We start from the raw sequence: 19,762 nt of genomic DNA, 5'->3' as shown, positions 1-19,762 counted from the left end.
AATTGGGCGAAATCCCTTCTTTTTGCCGTTGACCCTAAACACCAAGATGTACCCGCTTTCCCTCATGGTCTGTCCTGGGCAGACTCTTTTAAATATCTAGGGATCTGTATCCACAGGGATTTAACCAAATTTGTAGACCTTAATCTGTCCCCGATTCTGCATTACATAGAGTCCAAAGTTGAAACATGGTCATCCTTACCATTATCCTTGTACGGCAGAATCTGCCTCTTCAAGATGGTTATCCTTCCAAAGTTAACTTACATATTTCGACAATCTCCCCTGAAAATCAATAAGGATGTGTTCCGTGTCTTACGGAGCCTCGAAATCTCAATGCTGTGGAACAAATCGCAACCTAGGATTGCCCTTGCAACTCTCCAACTCCCTGTTAAAAGTGGAGGGTTGGCAGCACCTAACTTATTCCTGTACTATCTGGCTGCTCAATTGGTCAACGCCTGGCGTTGGGCCTCCCCCTCCCCACAAGATGCCACCACACAGCTGGAGGCGCAAGTAGTGGGCTCATTTGAGGGACTTAAGAACCTCCTGTATAGGGGTATAACAGATGCTCCGCATATCACCCCTCTCATGAAGGCTACAGTGGGGGCTTGGCAAGTGGCTCTTAATTTTTCACCCTCCATCCCTGCACACTGTTCTAAATTTACCCCCCTCTGGTGTAACCCTAAGCTGAAACACCTTGCTATGATCCCAGACCCCCAGTTATGGGCGAGATTTGGCATCAAGTATGTCATGGATATTCTTATTGATGGCAAATTACCCCCCTTCCAAATTCTGAAAGATAAATTTACTTTGCCTAATGTGATGCTTTTTCGTTTTTTTCAAGTGAGACATGCCATAAGCTCGCAATTTCCGGGTGGGCAAGTGGACACCACTCCCAGGAGGCTGGAGACCTATATCCACAACCCTGAACTCCGAAAACCTTTATCAATATTCTATAATCATTTAATATCAATAGGTAACTCTAATCTTAGAAAGATCCAACTGAAATGGCAAATAGATATACCCTCGCTAGATGATGAAAAATGGAAGGATGCTCTGGAGTCCTACTCAGATGGGATGATATGTAGTAGGGACAAACTAACCCAACTTAAATACCTCCATAGGACTTATCTCACCCCTCAAAGGTTGCATAGGATGAATCCCACTTTAGCACCGGCCTGTCCCAGATGTTCTGAACTGGTGGCCGACTATTATCATATGGTGTGGACCTGTCCTGTGATACACCTTTTTTGGCAGCAAGTGTTGCAGAACATTCACGGGAAAACGGGTTGGTTAATCCCTGTGGATCCACTAATAATCTTATTGAACAGGGTAGAGGAAGTGTCTGTTAGAAGTGCAGAATGTAATCTCCTTTCTATTTTACTAATGCTTGCAAAAAAAGCTATAGCCCTCAAATGGAAGGATTCCTCTGGCCCAACTGTCCCTTTTTGGTTGGACCTCATCAGGAAAGCAATGCCCATGTATAAACTGACGTACATGAGGAGGAACTGCCCGGAAAAATTTCATAAAATATGGGGGATCTGGCTGGATGAGGAGGAGGGATGATGATCACGGTCCTACACTAGTGTAGTTACATTGCCAGCTTAGTAGTAGTTTGGTGGCTCCTATAACCCCATCCCCCCGTACGCGGGTCTGTTACACATGTATATCCAGCATATGTCTGTTCTTTATGTGTACCCTTCTGAAATAGGTCACGGTCTCATGTCCTGATCATAGGTTGGACCTCACGACTACACTAGCAGTTATATGGTCTTAGATTCGCTGCTTGCAATAACAGAGATTCAATTGTAGCAACAATTTTCAACATGTCAATTTTATTGTTCTTTTTGTTAACTGCTGTTGATCCTGCATATTGATTGTAAACTCAGAAACGTATTTTAATTACCACTGTACATTCAAGCCTCTGTTATAATTTCAATAAAGCAGCAATTGTTAAAAAAAAAGATGAGGTAAATGAGCTGTGAGTTCCCTCTGCTATCCACCTCACACACACCTTGCTCCTTTCCTGCCCCATAGCAAATTTTAAAATTAGATATAAAAAAAATCCATTTCTTGTTTTGAAAAACGGATTTCAATGCAGGATACTGCTGTAGTAGCACTATTAACTGATACATTTTGTAAAAAAAAATTTTTTCCACGACAGTATCCCTTTAACAATATATGACAGCCCATTTTTCTCATGTATAGGTCAATCTGATCAGTTTTTCTAGCTAGGCAGAGAATTCTGTTATCAGGGGGCCACATAGGTAATTGTATGTAGCATCTGGTGATCACAGAAATGTATGTTTCGCCCAACGTTGCTTTCTCCCTTTCAGCTAGCAGGCGCCCCCTGTTCACATTGAACTGTCAAATTGAACTGCAAGTTGACAAATCAAGTGCAATATGCAAATCAAACAATCACCTGTTTGGTTACCAAGATACTAATCTCAACATTATTTTAAAAATTACATTTTTATGAACGGTCCAACTATGCACGTTGGGATTTGTAGTTAACAATACTTATCTGTTGAGTTAACTCGGGGCCGACAGGGGGCACTTGGGGGACAATCGTCCTGGGCTGGTTGCTTTCAAGTGTTAAGGCAGTCAAGGCGCAATCCGCTTCCCGGATTAGCCCCCCTTGAGTCACTGAACAGGAGCCAAAGATTCTGAAGTAGAAGCTGAAGTATGTAAGAAAACTTGATTTCCACTGAGAACCAATGGCCTTTTTTTTTTTTTTAATAAAAAACTGAGCACCAACATTTTTTTTAACTTTATGGGTGAACCCTGGCTACCAATGTTTTTTTTTTTTTTACTTTAGAGGGGGGGGGCTGGCCATCAATGTTTTTTTTCTTGTAGAGGGGTCCCAGGGGACTCTGCAAATGTTGTCGTTTTTTTTGTTAACTGAGAACTTTATTTGGAATTTGGCAGGCACTGAATAATCGATAAACACATGGAATGTTTTTAAATAAATATTCAGCACGGTTTGTGCCTATCTGTTCAAATGTAAAAGGTGAAACAAACATATTTTGTTTAGGTTTTCAAATGACATCAAACATGGCTTATATATATTTTTTTCTTATACTTTTGGCTTATATTTTTACTTGTATTTGGATGCTGTCTTTTGTGCTAAATTTTTATACCTTTATACTTACCTTTTAATGTAGACCACCATGAAAAAAATGGGAGAAACCCAACTGGATAAAAGAAGTGTAAACAAGTCAAATTTTGAAGAAGATAAAGGACAAGCCAATTCTTCAAGGTATACAATTAATATAGGTTTTATAAACTGTATTAATATTGAGAAATAAACTGTTTTGATACAACTATCAGATTCCAAGATTGTTTGGTGAGTAGTTTAATTGTATTAGACAGATAGATTGCTAAGGGTAATATATAAGGGTATAAGGATTTTATATATTGTGCAACACTTCTCTGCCATTTACAGTGGCACCGTGGCAGTGTACATCTATCACCAAGTGCTTGTGTGGGAGCTCACCCCGAATGTAAAAGGGCTTGACTTTATAGGGCTAAAAATTGATATGAACTGGGCTGGTGTATTGGGGAAATCGCATAGTGGCCTATTGCAAATCTGTTCTAGCTTAAGTTGCAATTTAATCATATTTTCTTCCTCTGTCCGGTCCATTTAAAGGTATTTTGTCATAAGGAAAAAAATGCTTACAATTTTTTTGTTGAGTTAAACTTACTAATACTGACAAAAATCTAGACATTTATGTCATGTGCAGGACTGGACTGGTCACCCACCTGCAATCTAAATTATACATTCTTTTAATAAGCCTGAATAAACTTTTCCTGTAATGTGGCATTATTTCATCTGATCACTGTACCCCCCCTCCTTCCAAGTGCAGCAGTGATGTCAGGTCCTCATGATGCATTTAGACACATTTCAAAAACTTGTATTTTGCTACAGCCAATTTCACATATTCACTATGGAAAGGTGACCAGCTCATTTTCCTTGCCTATATTCTAGCAATGCCATTAGAGTAAAACCTGTGCACTTCACCAACAATTTGTCATTTTAAAAAACAAAATTTTATTGTCATATTTTTAATGATCTGTCCTGAAGAACCAGATAGATGTAGGGCATAAACGGAAACGGATTAAAGAGATGAGTGTAAAGGGACATAAATAGGGTGGCATGGAAGAGAAACTAATGGGAGAAGATAAAGCAGATAAATATAGATTAATAGAATAAGCTGTGTTTTTTCATATTTTTCATTATTTTCCCATATTTCACGAGCATATTTGGTGTACAGATGTCAGCACTGTAGAAAGTTTATGCTCCCCACACACAATTTTTATCCATAAAATTCTGAACCAAGGGAACTGCAATATTTCTTTATCATAGTTTACATACCACCAACAGAAAGAGGAGGCGCTGCTGCATGAGCTGTACAAACTGGTCACAAACCTGCATAAATAAATATCCTGAAGATGCTTATGTACTAGCTGGTGATTTCAGTAGATGCAACCTCACAAAATGCCTTCTTCCATAGAAACATCCTGCTTGCCATAAGAGGCAGCAAGTCACACTTATCTGGGACCTATCGTTCATAAAGCCATACTGATTGCTGCTCATAATGCCATTCGCTAGGACAAAATTTTGAATGTGATCCCTTAACAAGCCTTCAAATAATTTGCCCACCACAGATGTCAAATTTACTGGCCTATAATTTCCAGGCTGAGATCGTTATCCCTTTTTAAATATTGGAATGACATCCGCTTTTCTCCAATCCATAGGTACCATACCAGATGAAAGCAAAGAGAAAATCAGAAATAGGGGCTGGTCTAAAACTGAACTAAGCTGTCTTAGAACCTGGGGGTGTATGCCATCAGGCCTGGAGCGTTGTTTACATTCATTTTTATTAAAGCTTTATGAATCATATCCTGAGTCAACCACTGACTAGATTTAGCTGAGCTATCAATGCAGCTATAAAGTGAGCCTGGAAACTCCTCTATTGTACACATTGAAGAAAATAACTGATATAGCATATTTGCCTTTTCTGTATCTGTTACAACCATACTGGTACCATTTTTTAAAGGCGCAACACTCTCAACCCACATCTTTTTACTATTAATATACATAAACTTTTGGGGTTAGCCTCCGCCACTATGCACTCTTTATTTCCTTTCTTTGCCTTCCTGATTGCTGTTTTACAACATTTATTATAGTGTTTATATTCATTAAATGCAGCTGCTGTCCCCACAGACTTGTGGTCTTTCTCTTCTTTCCTATTAACTTCTTTACTCCTATATTAAGCCACATAGGGTGATTCTTAGTGCTTCTACATTTACTCCTTAAGGGAATAAATTGAGCACAGTAACGATTTAATATCATTTTAAATGACAACCATTTCTGTTCTGTGTTTTTAGCTGAAAACCTAATGCCCCAATCAATGCTCTGAAGGGCAGCCCTCAAGGCACTAAAATGAGCTTTTCTAAAATTCATGTTTTTTTGTTGCCCCAGTGTATATTTGTTTTTTGCACCAGACATACATTATGGTCACTATTAACCAGGGGTTCAATGACTTGCACATTTGCTATAAGTTCTGGCTGCTCAACAACCTGTGCCATAAAATTGTCATACAACAAGTTTATAAACTTGTTCCCATTAACTGATCTGGCCTAACAAACAGACATACCCCTCCTCCCTTTCTATTGCCTCTGTCCCTCCGAAACAAAGTATAGCCGCTGATATTAACTGCCCAATCTGCGACTCTTTCAGCCATGTTTCGGCCACACCAATCACATAATATTTTCCCTCCAGCACCTCCAGCTCTCCCAATTCAGACGCCTTGCATTTGCAAACATATAATATTTAATATATTTAATACTGGTACCATATTGAAAATATGACGTGCTCCTCCCTATCCTTAACAGTACCCCCAACCAAATCTCCACCCCATTTTCCCTTCCTTTGCCCACTATCTCATCTTACCTGTGTATCGAGTTTTAAGATTGACTCCAACAAGATAGAAGACTTAAACCTGCCATTGGCTAGGAAGAATATATTCTTTAAAAATTATTTTGCTTCCCAAACTTTTAAAGGAATTCTTCAGTGTAAAAATAAAAACTGTGTAAATAGACAGGCTGTGCAAAATAAAAAATGTTTCTAATATAGTTAGTTAGCCAAAAATGTAATGTATAAAGGCTGGAGTGATTTGATGTATAACATATCAGTCAGAACACTACTTCCTGCTTTTCAGCTCTCTTGGTTTACACTGACTGGTTACCCTGACTACCAGGCAGTAACCAATCAGAGACTTGAGGGGGGGGGCACATGGGTCATATCTGTTGCTTTTGAATCTGAGCTGAATGCTGAGGATCAATTGCAAACTCACTGAACAGAAATGTACCATGTGGCCCCCCTTCAAGTTGCTGACTAACTCAGAGTTATAGAGCTGAAAAGCAGGAAGTTGGATTCTGGCTGTTTTATTAGACATCTGTTCACTCCAGCCTTATATTACATTTTTGGCTAAATAACTATATTAGAAACATTTTTTATTTTGTACAGCCTGTCTTATCTACACAGTTTTTATTTTCACACTGAACTATTCCTTTAAATCTACTTCGAGCTCTGCCAGTGACTCCTCCTCAGAAAGATATTGAAAAGCTACAAAGTAAAATGCTTGATTTCATCTGGTTTAAAAAAAGGCACAAAATAAATAAAACATTATGGCTTCAGTCCAAGGAGGCCTAGTATTTAATAATCTTGAACTTTACAGAAAGGCAGCCATAATGGCTCAGTTAACCAAAATGCAAGTGGCATGCTTCTGGGGGATCATCACAGATGGGTGGGGGTTGAGAACCAACTGACCACTCCTCATAAGGCCGTAGCTCTGCTCTGGCTAGAGCCAAAACAGACCATAGCTCCAAAATCCCTGTTGGCCTAGGATAAGCATACTGTGCAAAACCATATTACTATGACATTTGCTGTATAAGGTGTAAAAATTAAGGGTGCAGAGATAGAGAAGATAGATAGATGTCTAAATATGCAAAAATTGTACATTTCTTGAACTGGATTACCATACCATTTAAATTGCAGGACGTTCGAACAAGCAGATGACATCACGGTATATTTTCATGTAATTGTTTCCAAAGACTTCAAGCTGAACACTGAAATCGATAAAGTGGTTGTGAGGGCAGGCAAAATGAAAGAATACAGAGATTGGGAAGATACAGTTTGTGAAATGAATTTGACACGGTAAATTGCATGATCCATTTGAATACTAAGAATGAGGTTATATTGACATTTTCTGCTTTTATTTACTTTAACATGTGAGGCTATTTCATTTTATTATATCAATTGCCACATCACATTCGGAAAACCATTATTTTTTTTTGTTTTATTCTTTTTCAATGAAGGGACCTGAAAGAGCATGGGTTGCTGTATGATGGTTGCACTAAAATTCCAAAGGGATATTTGGATAAATGCATCCCATATAAATATGTAATTCTATGGAACAAGAATGCTCCTGAATATGAATACATTTACAAAAAAGCAGAAGACCGTATTATTGTAAATCGGGCTCTACTGATAAATTCGCAATATGTCATTCAGAAAGGTAAGAAAAAGAATTCTTAGAGTGAAGCATCTATATCATATAATATTAAAATTTAGAATGTGCTTACTGAAAGAAGGTAGCAATTAATGATATGATCCTATATGATTAAATCCCCAGTATATTGAATCCCTCTTTATGTGTAAACTTTAGACAAAAGCTGCATTTATGGGAAGTGATAATGTGTACAGTGTCAATGCAGTGATGGCATTGGTGGTTTCTATAGAATCTCTGCTCTAGCTGTCTGCTCCTATTTTTTTCTAACCGCTTCTCCTGAGCTCAGCTTAACCATAAGAAGTACTTGGCCCAAGCAGGACTTTTTATAATGGTAAGTTCTGCCTTAATTTTTTCATTGGCTAGGTAACTTTTTAGATATGGCACTCCTGCTATCTCCCTTTGTTTTCTGGATTTCACATTAAGTTGTTGATCTCTAGAGGAAGGGATTTAGCTTAACCAGTCCTGTACTGGGGTTAAGAATCTGGTTTCAAGTATAATTTAGTCATCTGACCCAATAAAGCTCTAGTCTGATGGTTTATCAGCCCTTATATTTGCTGGAATATTAATATGGTCAGTCCATTTCTAGGATCAGCTTGGTTTATGCAGGATGGCTGATTTTCTCTACATGTGAATATGGTCTTATACTGTATGCAGGATTAAGACAGACTGTTTTTTTATGTGTGACGCTGAACATTCCATGGCACATGTGACAGGATTTTACACTGTAAGTGCTTCTCACCCCAGGTAGGTTTCAGGTGCCCATGTCCCTGTTCTTTTGGTATTGGTTTTCTATTAGAGCAGATTTGATTACACTAGGTATCTGTGTCTATTTCAGTAAATGTTTATGGTACATGCCTCAAGTTTACTTCACAGTGCCTCGTATGCCCTTTTTAAACAGGTCATACCTACAAAGTTTTTGTTTTTTGGTTCTCACTCCTACTAAGTGTATCTTACAAGTGCTCTATTATCTGCGCATACAGTATCTTGCAAAAGTATACACCCCCTTGGCTTTTTACCTATGTTGTTACATTCCAACCTGTAATTTAAATGTTTCTTAATCTTATTTTACGTGATGGATCTGCACAAAATAGTCTAAGTTGGTGAAGTGAAATGAGAAAAATATACAAACGTTTATTTATTACCAGCACAGAATTGTACAGTAGAATGACACACAATCAAAATATCCATGACCACAGTGTACTGGAGATTTTAACTTTAAACCCCAGGGGAAAACAGCATGAGGGGGGAGAAGCAAGAAAAGAGAGAAGAGATAAAGAGAGAAAGAAGAGATCAAGATCAGGCTAAAGGGAGATCAAGAAGAGAAAGGGGGGACATCCATGACCAAGGGGGTAGGATCCCTACCTCACACATAGTTACTAAGTACAAGTCAAGACCGACCATATGGCTTCGGGGGGAATCTAGCTACCGAGAAGGGGGCTGACCACCTAGTCAGATAAGGCAAAAGCTCCACACAAGCAACATCAGGTCAAGTCCAGATCGTTAAGCCAGTCCAGAGCAGGTTGAGGGGAGGACTGTGTCCTGTTAGTATAGGATTCATACTGCAGTATCCAAAGAGTCCAGATTTTGGAGAATTTCGTGGGACAACCACGAGCTGCATAAATTTGTTCCAAGGTCGGTAGAGTTTGCTCAACCAGTATTTTCCAAAAAGTGGTTGCAGGTGGGAGGTCATCCTTCCATTTCATGGCAATTGCCTTTTTAGCAAAAAATAGTAGAAAAGTGAGCAGTGTTTTTTCCGTCCGTGAAGTAACAGTGTCATCTAGGTAGTTAAGTAACAAGACTGAAGGGTGTAGTTCTACCGGCAATGCCATTAGCTGAGAGATGCATGCTGCCACATCAGACCAAAAATTTCGTATAACGGGACAGCTCCAGGCTAGATGGAAAAAGTCAGCATGACCACTTTTACACTTGTTACACACATCCGGAAATGTGGGGTTGATTCTGTGCAAAATGTGAGGCGTGTAGTAGGCTTTATGGAGATACTTGAATTGTATAAGCCTATCCCTGGATCTAATAATCGGCTGAATGAATTCGGCAAGGATAATTTCCCATTGATCAACCGTGAGGTCAGGAATATTTGCAAGCCATTAATTATAATGGTCACCATTGGGAATCAAAGTACACGTTCCAATCTGGTGGTATATAGCAGAGAGCGGTTTGACTAATTTTTCTTTCCTAAGCAGCTTTTCAAGGGGGGGTACCTCTATGGTAGGTGGGCCAGAACGAAATTGCTGGTTAATGGCATGCCGGAGTTGCAGGAATAGCAGCTTGTTAGGTACATTAAAGTTATCCTTAACTTGTTGGAAAGATAGCAGAATGTTATCCTTATAAATATCCCCAAGATACTTTACACAATATTTGGCCCACAACTGTGGTTCCGGCACCGTGGTCAGACTATGAAGGGCAGGATTATGCCAAAGTGGTACATGCAGTGAAAATACGTTATCCATTCTCCCCACCCTTGCGGATCCCACCCGCCAGGCTTTAAGTGAGTTAGTCATCATTGGGGTGATAGTGGTCATGGAAGGTGGCTTTCTATATATCAGATTCCTCAGGCCTTCCATGGAAGTGGGCTTCTAGCATAGTGATTGGGTCCTCCGGGAGAGGGTCCATCCACCTTTGTACGGTAGTCAACTGGGAGGCTAGAAAATAAGCCCCCATATCCGGAGCAGCCAAGCCCCCTAATGAAATAGGCAAGGTTAATACATTATATTTAATTTGTGTCGGGCCCGGGGACCAGTATAGGCGATTGAGGTGGCTCTGAAGGATTTTAAAGAATTTAGTCGAGATCCAAATGGGGGATTGTCGGAACAGGTATAAAAATTTTGGGAGAAATTTCATTTTGAATAAGTTTATCCTGCCAATTAGTGAGAGTGGGAGTTTAAGCCATCTATCGATGGACTTGAGCATTGTAACATTAATGGGTCAAGGTTCAATTCTACAAATTTGCTTATCTGTGGGTGGATCTGGATGCCTAGATATTTAAACGTGTCTACTCTAGTCAATGGGGGTTCAGAGTCATTGCCGTCCTTGTCACAAGGGTCCAAATACATCAGAAAAGATTTGGCCCAGTTGATCTTAAGCCCTGAGAAGGTAGTGTGATTATTAATTATCCGAAGAGCCAATTGGAGGGAGGGACCTGGATCATTCAAGTAGAGCAAAGTATCATCAGCAAAGAGCAAAATTTTTTCTGAAATGTTCCCAATTTCGAAGCCCCTAATCCCGTTTGTTGATCGAATTAAGCACGCCAGGGGCTCCATGGCAAGAGCAAAAAGGGCCGGTGACAAGGGGCAACCCTGGCGCGTTCCCCTAAACAGGTTAATTGGAGCTGAGAGTTCCAGATTAGAGAGGATTCTAGCTGTGGGTTTAGAGTACAGTGCCTGTATCCAAAGTAGAAAGTTATCCCGGAAGCCCATGGCTTTTAGAGTTTCCCAGAGATAGTGCCATTCGACTGAATCAAATGCCTTCTCGTTGTCCAAGGAGGCAATAACTCTGGAGCCCGGATTAGAGTGGGGGATAGAGAGATTAGTAAAAAGACGTCTGAGAGTCAACTTGGCCGCTTTATGAGGAATAAAGCCCACTTGGTCAGGAGCCACTAAAAATGTTATAACACAATTTAAACGTTTGGCTAGAATCTTGGCTACGATTTTTGAATCTGAGTTGATTAAAGAGATGGGTCGGTAGGAGGATTGGGAATGAGGATCTTTGCCTGGCTTCAGTATAAGGATTATAGTGGCTTCGCTGAAGGAGGGAGGTAGGGCCCTTGAGGTAAGTGATAGGTTGAATATATCAGTTAGGATTGGGGCTAGGAGAGGTGCATAGGTTAGATACCACCGATTCTGAATTCCGTCAGGACCTGGGGTTTTTCCCATGGGTAGGGTAGCAATAGCATCTAAAGTCTCCTGTTCTTGAATGGGAGAGTCAAGGAAGGATCTATGCTCTAGGAAAAGAGTAGACAGATCTAGGCTATGTAAATAACTAGCTATTTCTAAGGGTGATTTCGTCAGTTTAGATGAATATAAAGACTGATAGTAGTCTGCTAGGTTTGAATTAATTTCTTATGGGTCAGTAACTAGTTCCGTGTCATTTTTACGTACAGCATGAATGGCTGGTCGACTACATTCATCTCTGGCCAAGAGCGCTAACAACTTGCCATTCTTGTCCCCTTTTTCATAGAGTGCAAATTTGTGGTACAGCTGACTTTTGTGGGCACATTTCCATTGAGCCTGAGCATATTGTCGTTGTGCAATGACATAAGCAAATTGGGTGGAGTCACCAGGATCTCGGATGTACCCTTCCTCAGCCTCTTTGAGCATGTCCTCTACAGTAGTCATCGTTTGTGCCCCCAATTTTTTAGTGTAAGCTATTCCAGAAATATACTCACCCCTGATATATGCTTTTAGTGCGTCCCATACTAAAGGTAGGGGAGCAGTGTAAACATTGACCTGAAGGAAATCAGTGATGGAGTGTTTCATTTTTTCCTGTAAAGCTGGATGAGTAATCCAGAAGGGGTTCAATCTCCAGGTTTTACTGGCAGGGTGCGAGTGTAATTTCCAAGAGATCAGTAGAGGGGCGTGATCTGATACACCTCTTGTAATTTTGGAGGACATATCTACTGAGGCGAAGGCAAGGTCAATCCGTGACATAGAACCCCTAGAGTAACAGGAAAACATACGTTTAGACGGGTTACAACTTCTCCATACATCAACCAAGCCGGCAGTGTCTGCCCACGCTTTCAAACCTTTCGTACCTGACCACCCTGAAGTAGAGAGGGTTAGGCGATCCATACTCATATCCATAACATCATTAAAGTCCCCCATTATTAGCGTTGGAACCAGGGGCAGAGTTGCCAAGCGTGAAAGTAGACCATAGAGTAAAGAGTCATTGAAAGGTGGAGGTATATACACATTTATGATTATATACGGATAACCAGCTAACGATGCATGAATCAGAGTAAATCTGCCTTCTGAATCAGTTTGGAGGTCAAGGAGTTGAAAGGGTAGCGATCTATGTATAAGGATCGAGGTGCCCCTAGCATAATTGGAATACACTGAGTGAAATGCCTTTGCTATCCATATCTTTCTAATCGGATTAGGGTTGGTTGACTTACAAATATGAGTCTCTTGGAGACAGATAATTTGGGGGTTATATTTCCTCAGGAAGTTAAAGACCAAAGATCTTTTGAGAGGAGCATTAAGACCCCTCACATTCCATGAAATGGCCGTTATATCAGCTGCCATTGGACAGTATTAAATCCAGGTATTGATTCTCAGTATGGAGCAAAGAAAGATAGAAAAAGGGGAAAAGAGGAGGAGGAGAGAGAGAGGAAGAAGGAAAATCCGAACATTTCCCATCCTACTTCCCACGATAATGGGGAAGTTTCGATCCCTAAACATTCAAAAGTAGCTGGGAGCGCACCGGAAACAAGTGGTCGCACCAATAGCAAATTAGAGACAAAGCATCAAAACAATAGCAAAAAAAAAAAAAGTCGTATTGCAAACTGTAGGCGTCAAAATAGTGAGTAGATAACGTTCTACTAAGATCAGCTTATTTGCTGGCTCCATGGTCCCACTAGCAGGAGAGGTAGTAAACTGAGCCAGGGTATAATCACATATGCAGACTCGGTGTGGAGAGAAATCTGCCAGATAAAGCACCCGATAGGGCAGGCGATCAATATATCACGGAGGCAACAAGCCAAGCCATATGAGGCCCATCCATGTGCTCAAAAAACAACAGAGCAGGTGTAGAAACATTTCACGCAGGGCTGCGGTGCAGCCATTGCGATACCTCCGAAGGTGATGTAAAAAATTGCACCTTCCCATCCGCCGACACCCGAAGCTTGGCGGGGTATAGCATGGAATATTGTAATCCAACATCGCGGAGACGTTTTTTAACAGTGGTGAATTGCTGCCTCTGTTTCCTGAGGTCTTTGGAAAAGTCCGGATAAAGCGAAATTGTCGAATTTTCAAATTTCAATTCACCCAAACGTCGAGCAGCCGCCAGAGCCGCATCCCTGTCTCTAAAATTGAGAAAGCGGGCAATAATGGGTCTTGAGGGCGCTCCAGGCGGTGGAGGCCTAGCTGGAATGCGGTGGGCGCGCTCAATGACAAACATAGTGGAGAAGGCCTCAGCCCCACACGTAGTTGCAAGCCAGTGTTCCAGAAATTTAGTGGTGTCTGGGCCTTCAGCTCGTTCAGGGAACCCAATTATCCTCACATTATTGCGACGTATGCGATTTTCGAGATCATCCGACTTCGCCTCTGCCATCTCTAGTCGGCTTTGTATTTGAGTCAACCGATCCGGTAACGGCTGGCAGAGGTCCTCCAACTCCCCCACCCTCCTCTCCACCTCCGTCGTGCGGTCCCGCACCTTCTGCAAGTCTTGTCGCAGGATAGCAAAATCTATTCGCAATTCTTCCACCTTGGCCACGATAGCCGCATGACACGTTTGGATGGTATTCTGAAGGACCGCTACGACCTCCGTTAAGGTGGGTTCATCATGTTTGGAAGGTGGAGAATCGCTGCGGAGGGCTAAAGTTGGCAGGGAAGGGGAGAGTACAGGATCAGAGAGCGCGGGAGAAGCAGCCGGTGTACTCACAGTTGCGGGTTGCAGCGGCTCAGGCGGAGTAACTGCTCTGCTGCGCTGTTCCTTGGGCGCTTCCGGCCTACGTGTGTCGGGCATTTTGTTAGGCCTCCCCGCGTTCCTCAGATGAGCTCGGATATCAGAAGCCTCTGCCACGTTGTGCTTCTTTTTGCCCATCGACAGGCGGTCAGTAGTCGGCAGACTCAATTGTAGGGGGTTTTCCCCTGTTCAGTCAGGATTTTTACCGGATTAGCGTGGGTTTCAGACGGAGCTCAGCTACCACACGTCCGCTCACATTGCTTGCCGGCCACGCCCCTCATATAAAAAATAATTAAAATTAAAATTGGCATGTGCATATGTATTCACCTCCTTTGACATGAAACCCCTAAAAAATCCTGGTGCAACCAATTACCTTCAAAAGTCACATAATTAGTGAAATGAAATCCATCTAAGTGCCACATGATCTGTCAGTGTAAACACACCTTTTCTGACATGGTACCACAACAATCGTACCACAACAAACCTGCCAAGAGAGGGCCGCCCACCAAAACTCACAGATCGGGCAAGGAGAGCATTAATCAGAGAGGCAGCACAGATACCAATATCAAAGGTGACCCTGAAGGAGTTGCAGAGTTCCACAGCAGAGACTGGAGTATCTGTCCATAGGACCGCAATAAGCCATACACTCTATAGAGCTTGGCTTAATAGAAGAGTGGCCAGAAAAAAAACATTACTTAAAGGAATTGTTCAGTGTAAAAATAAAAACTGGGTAAATAGATAGGCTGTGCAAAATAAAAAATGTTTCTAATATAGTTAGTTAGCCAAAAATGCAATGTATAAAGGCTGGAGTCATTTGATGCATAACAAGTCAGTCAGAACACTACTTCCTGCTTTTCAGCTTTCTTGATTTACACTGACTGGTTACCCTGGCAACCAGGCAGTAACCAATCAGAGACTTGAGGGGGGGCCACATGGGTCATATCTGTTGCTTTTGAATCTGAGCTGAATGCTGAGGATCAATTGCAAACTCGCTGAACAGAAATGTACCATGTGGCCCCCCTTCAAGTTGCTGACTAACTCAGAGTTATAGAGCTGAAAAGTTGGATTCTGGCTGTTTTATTAGACATCTGTTCACTCCAGCCTTTATATATTACATATTTGGCTAACTAACTATATTAGAAACATTTTTTATTTTGCACAGCCTATCTATTTACCCAGTTTTTATTTTCACACTGAACTATTCCTTTAAAGTTGAAAATAAGAAGGCGTGTTTTGAGTTTGCCAAAAGGCATGTGGATGACTCCCCAAAGTATGGAGGAAGGTGCTCTGGTCAGATGAGACTAAAATTTTACTTTTCGGCCACCAAGGAAAATGCTATGTCTGGCGTAAACCCAACACATCACATCACCCAAAGAACACCATCGCCACAGTGAAACATGGTAGTGGCAGCATCATGCTGTGGGGATGTTTTTCAGCAGCAGGGACTGGGAAACTGGGAGTCGAGGGAAAGATGGATGGTGCTGAATACAGGGATATTCTTGAGCAAAACCTGTGTCGGCCTGTTTGTGATTTGAGTCTGGGACGGAGGTTCACCTTCCAGCAGGATAATGACCCGAAGCATACTGCTAAACTGCAACACTCAAGTGGTTTAAGGGGAAACATTTAAATGTGCTTGAATTGCCTAGTCAAAGTCCAGAACTCAATCCAATTGAGAGTCTGTGGTCAGACTGTGGATGCTTCCTGGTATGTAAGGGAGTATTTCACACTGATGTTGCCATGTGTATCTCTCGCTTCTGGGAGTGTCAAGCTGTTGTGTTTATTGAACTCACTTCTAGTGTGTCAATTTTGAGATTATGTAGTCCTATGTTTTCCTCATTGTGGCACCTTTCTAATTCTGTTGTATAGACTCTATACTGCAGGATTATTTGTGATCTTTGTAGACTTACTACTTGTAGTTTTCCTTATTTCTGGGGCATTTAACTGGAGTCTTTATTATGTTCACTTATCGAAGTTGCATGATTGTGAGCTCTGTCTTTAATGTTATGGCATTCCTTTTTACAGGTTCCTGTTAGAGCCTATTAGATTCAATTGGGGAAAGGGTAATTTGCTATGTCACGAAAAGTACTGGCTTGTAGTTCATATAGGGAAAGGAAAAATTATTTAATACGTACCATGGACTTCCTTTCCTAGATAAACTCCATGTTAGTATGACCCCCAGGGGCGTAACTATAGAGGAAGCAGACCCTGCGGTTGCAGGGGGGCCCAGGAGTGTAGGGGGCCCAATGAGACCCTAATTAATTAGCAATTTTAATATATCTTGGTAAAATAGGCCAACTTAGAAATATTTTGGGGCCCTAAATTGAATTTGCTATGGGGCCCAGTAACAACTAGTTACGCCATTGATGACCCCTACCTTTTTGAGTTGTCTTTAGAAGAAGACGGGAGGTTGGGGTTGGTCTTAAAGATTTGGGGATGGTCTTTCTGACGAGAATAGGGGGAGGGACTATCCTAGTACTGATGGAATTAGTCTAGGAAAGGAAGAACTCTTTGAGTATGAAATCTATCCATTTTAACCCTTCTGTTTATATTCAGTTCAAGATTTATTCTAAGAAATTTCTTTATCTAATGCTATTTAAAAAATTGTATTTTTTTTATAACAAATACAATCCCAGTCATCCTTTACGTAATTGGATGACGGGGCTCCATGTGGGGTTATTGAAGTTTTTTTAATATGTCATAATAAATATTTTTTTTTTTTAAATAGCATGAGTATAGAGAAATTTTAGTGTTTACCTCTTTTTGGTCACTAGAGGACTCTGTCATGCTATAAATTGTACTATATACCTTACATAAGGTTCTGTAGCCAATACATTTTTGTATTCAGTTCCGGATTTTCCCAAATCCTTCATGAAAGATTCAGGATTTGGCCAAAATAGAGGATTCAGTGCATCTTTACTGTCGAATAGTAAATTCAAATTTTTGATATTTTTTTTTTGCTGTCAAAATTCACACATTTGAATTTTAATCCCCCAATTTGAATGTAAATTTGAATGTGAGATTTATCACACCTCTACATTCTAATTCAAATATTTGCCACCTAAAATCTGCGGACCTCATTTACAGGTCAATGGCAGAAGTCCGTTGAACGATTTTAATATGTTAAGTGCCTTTGAAAACTCGATTTGAAATCTATTCAGATTTTTGGGACTCTAAGATTGAATTTTAAACGTTCACATATTTTCTTAAATAACCTCCCATTTCAGTTGTGAGTATATGCAAATTTATTAGAGTAAAAAAAAAACTCACATAAAATTCACAATTCAATCTTTGATAAATCTGCCCATTAGTATGATGAAGAGAGTAATCGTTTGAGACAATTTGCAATTGGTCTTCATTTTTTAATATACATTTTTTTTCTTGTTATATATCTTTTTATTCAGCAGCTCTGCAGTTTCATGGTCATAATTACCCTAACAACAATGCATTAATTTGAATAAAAGATTAGAATGTGAATAGGAGAGAGCATGCATAGAAAGAAGAGTAATCAAAAATAACAAGAATATTTTTTAGATGGGGTCAGTGACCCCCATTTGAAAGATTAAAGTCAGAAAAAGAATAACTCAAAAACTATTAAAAAAAAATTGAAGACCAATTAAAAAGTTGCTTAGAATTAGCCATTCTATAACATACTAAAAGTTAACTTAATAGTGAACCACCCTTTTAACTACTTTGTTTCGAATAATTTATTAGTATTCTATAATGAAGCATAATTAAGCAAAACAGTAGGCAAAAATATTATTTGGTTAATTTTGAATATAAGTGTATATTGACTTTTTAGCAGTTAGCATTCTGCTGGATTTGGCAAACTCCAGTTGCCAGATAACACACAGTCTTTAACAAGTTTTTATCAACTTACAGCCTGGTTAAATAGCCCTTTTTCTATGTTCTGCTAGTAGGGTTCCTTGAGCTATATATGAGTATGGAGCTCTAGGTCAAGGGAGTCAGACTTCTTCAAGTAAAAAATGACTACATTTCACAAGCAACTTTTTAACTTGTTACACACCTTGATGTGTCCAAAATAATTAATAATTAAAACCTTTTAATTCTTCTTTTTTCAGAATGGCATCAGTATGATGATATTGTGTGCATGAAGCCAATTAAAAGCATAATTAAACAATTCACAAATTTTTTTAAAAGTAAAGAGGATGACATTGTCAAAGGAAAAGTGATAGCAGGAAAAGTGATGCTTGAAAGCATTTTCAGTATTCTCACCTCTTGTGATGACATGAACTTGATGAACTTTTGTATCCAGTTGGAGCAGTTTTACTTTGTTTATAAAGAATGTCTGGTATATGAAAACATAAAGAAGAACTGGACCTCTCTCGACTTTGGAAAACCTCAGGTATTTCTGCGTTATAAAATGTTTTGTTTTCAGTTTTAACACGACTAGATATCAAAAATGATGTCTCTGTATCTACAAACCAATAGTACCTCTACACAAGAGCACCTACCCTATCTCTAAGGACCTCTAACATTCAGGGTTCTGTGCTTCTATTCCAAGGTATTATTGATTTGTAGGCACGGAGACAGAATGGCAATTAGTATTCCTGGGGTATAAGTGAATTTTCTATGAATAATTTTAATGTGGCCACAGATGTAAAACTCTGTAACCCTTTACTAACTATAAAAATTTCTCCATTGTCGTCTTGGGGGACACAGGAACAGTGGGGCACTAGGAGGCAGGACACAACAAAGTTAAAACAGAACTAGCTGCCAGCTATACCCCCCAGCAGGTGGAGCCCAGTTCAGGTTTTTTTTGTTGTGTCCTCAGGAGGTAGGACGTGATTATTTTTTGCACTCATCTTCAACAGTATATTGGAGAGACCCAGGACCTCTACACTGAGTAGCTGGTCTCTGTACGTCACCTCCCAGCGTGGGACTGTCTCTGAGCTAATACGAGTGAGCACCTGCCACTAACCATCCATTTTGTAAAGGGTTTGTTTCTCCTTTAAGTAACTAGGGGGCACACATGAGAAGGGGACTGGTGGGGAGCAATAGGGTGCACCGTTTTCTACACGCAGTATCGGCGCCAGAAAAATGCACTGAATAGCGGAGCACTGATACCTATCAGTTTTTCCTTTGCGTGCTTCTACATATGCGTGCAACAGCAAGCGCTTCACTTCTGGGTTAGCGCACATCCTGCTTTACATTGCAGACTCTAGTTGGCGCCAAAAGCTCCGTGATGAATCGAGGGAGAATCTGCACTTACAGTGGGGTAGTGGCTGCCACTTTTTCAGCGGGACTACTCTAAAAAGTCTTCATTGCTTCTCCTGCTCCCTGTCTCCTCTCACCCTCCACTGCAGGCGAAACGCAGAGCAGCCTATTCACCCTGGAGAGAATCTGCTTCAAGCCTTTGGCTTCAGGTATTGGTTTACCATGTCTAAGGGTCTAGTGATGCTCTGTTTTACAGACGAACCGTATCAATAAAATATTTAGCGTGTTCTAAATGTCGCAAACGTTTGAATTTAGGCCATAAGGAGCCCTTATGCTCAAATTGTAATTCTACGGCTAGTGGTTCAGATCCCCCATGG

At 40.5% G+C, this 19,762-nt stretch overlaps 1 protein-coding gene across 3 annotated transcripts in view; it reads left to right on the top strand.

Annotated features, from left to right (window-relative positions):
- The window catches only part of LOC108700992 (E3 ubiquitin-protein ligase RNF213), a 167,727-nt gene that overhangs the window by 16,667 nt on the left and 131,298 nt on the right, over positions 1–19,762 (top strand). For all 3 annotated transcript variants that reach the window (XM_018235090.2, XM_018235088.2, XM_018235089.2), the window contains 4 exons: positions 3,159–3,253; positions 7,058–7,216; positions 7,378–7,577; positions 18,290–18,573. In XM_018235090.2, coding sequence (XP_018090579.1) covers positions 3,159–3,253; positions 7,058–7,216; positions 7,378–7,577; positions 18,290–18,573 — 738 coding nt within the window. The remainder of the gene's footprint in view (positions 1–3,158; positions 3,254–7,057; positions 7,217–7,377; positions 7,578–18,289; positions 18,574–19,762) is intronic.

The sequence above is a fragment of the Xenopus laevis genome, chromosome 9_10L (assembly GCF_017654675.1).
Source record: "Xenopus laevis strain J_2021 chromosome 9_10L, Xenopus_laevis_v10.1, whole genome shotgun sequence".
Lineage (NCBI taxonomy): Eukaryota > Metazoa > Chordata > Amphibia > Anura > Pipidae > Xenopus > Xenopus laevis.
Note: the sequence above shows the minus strand (reverse complement) of the source record. Positions and strands in the feature narration are given on the sequence as shown.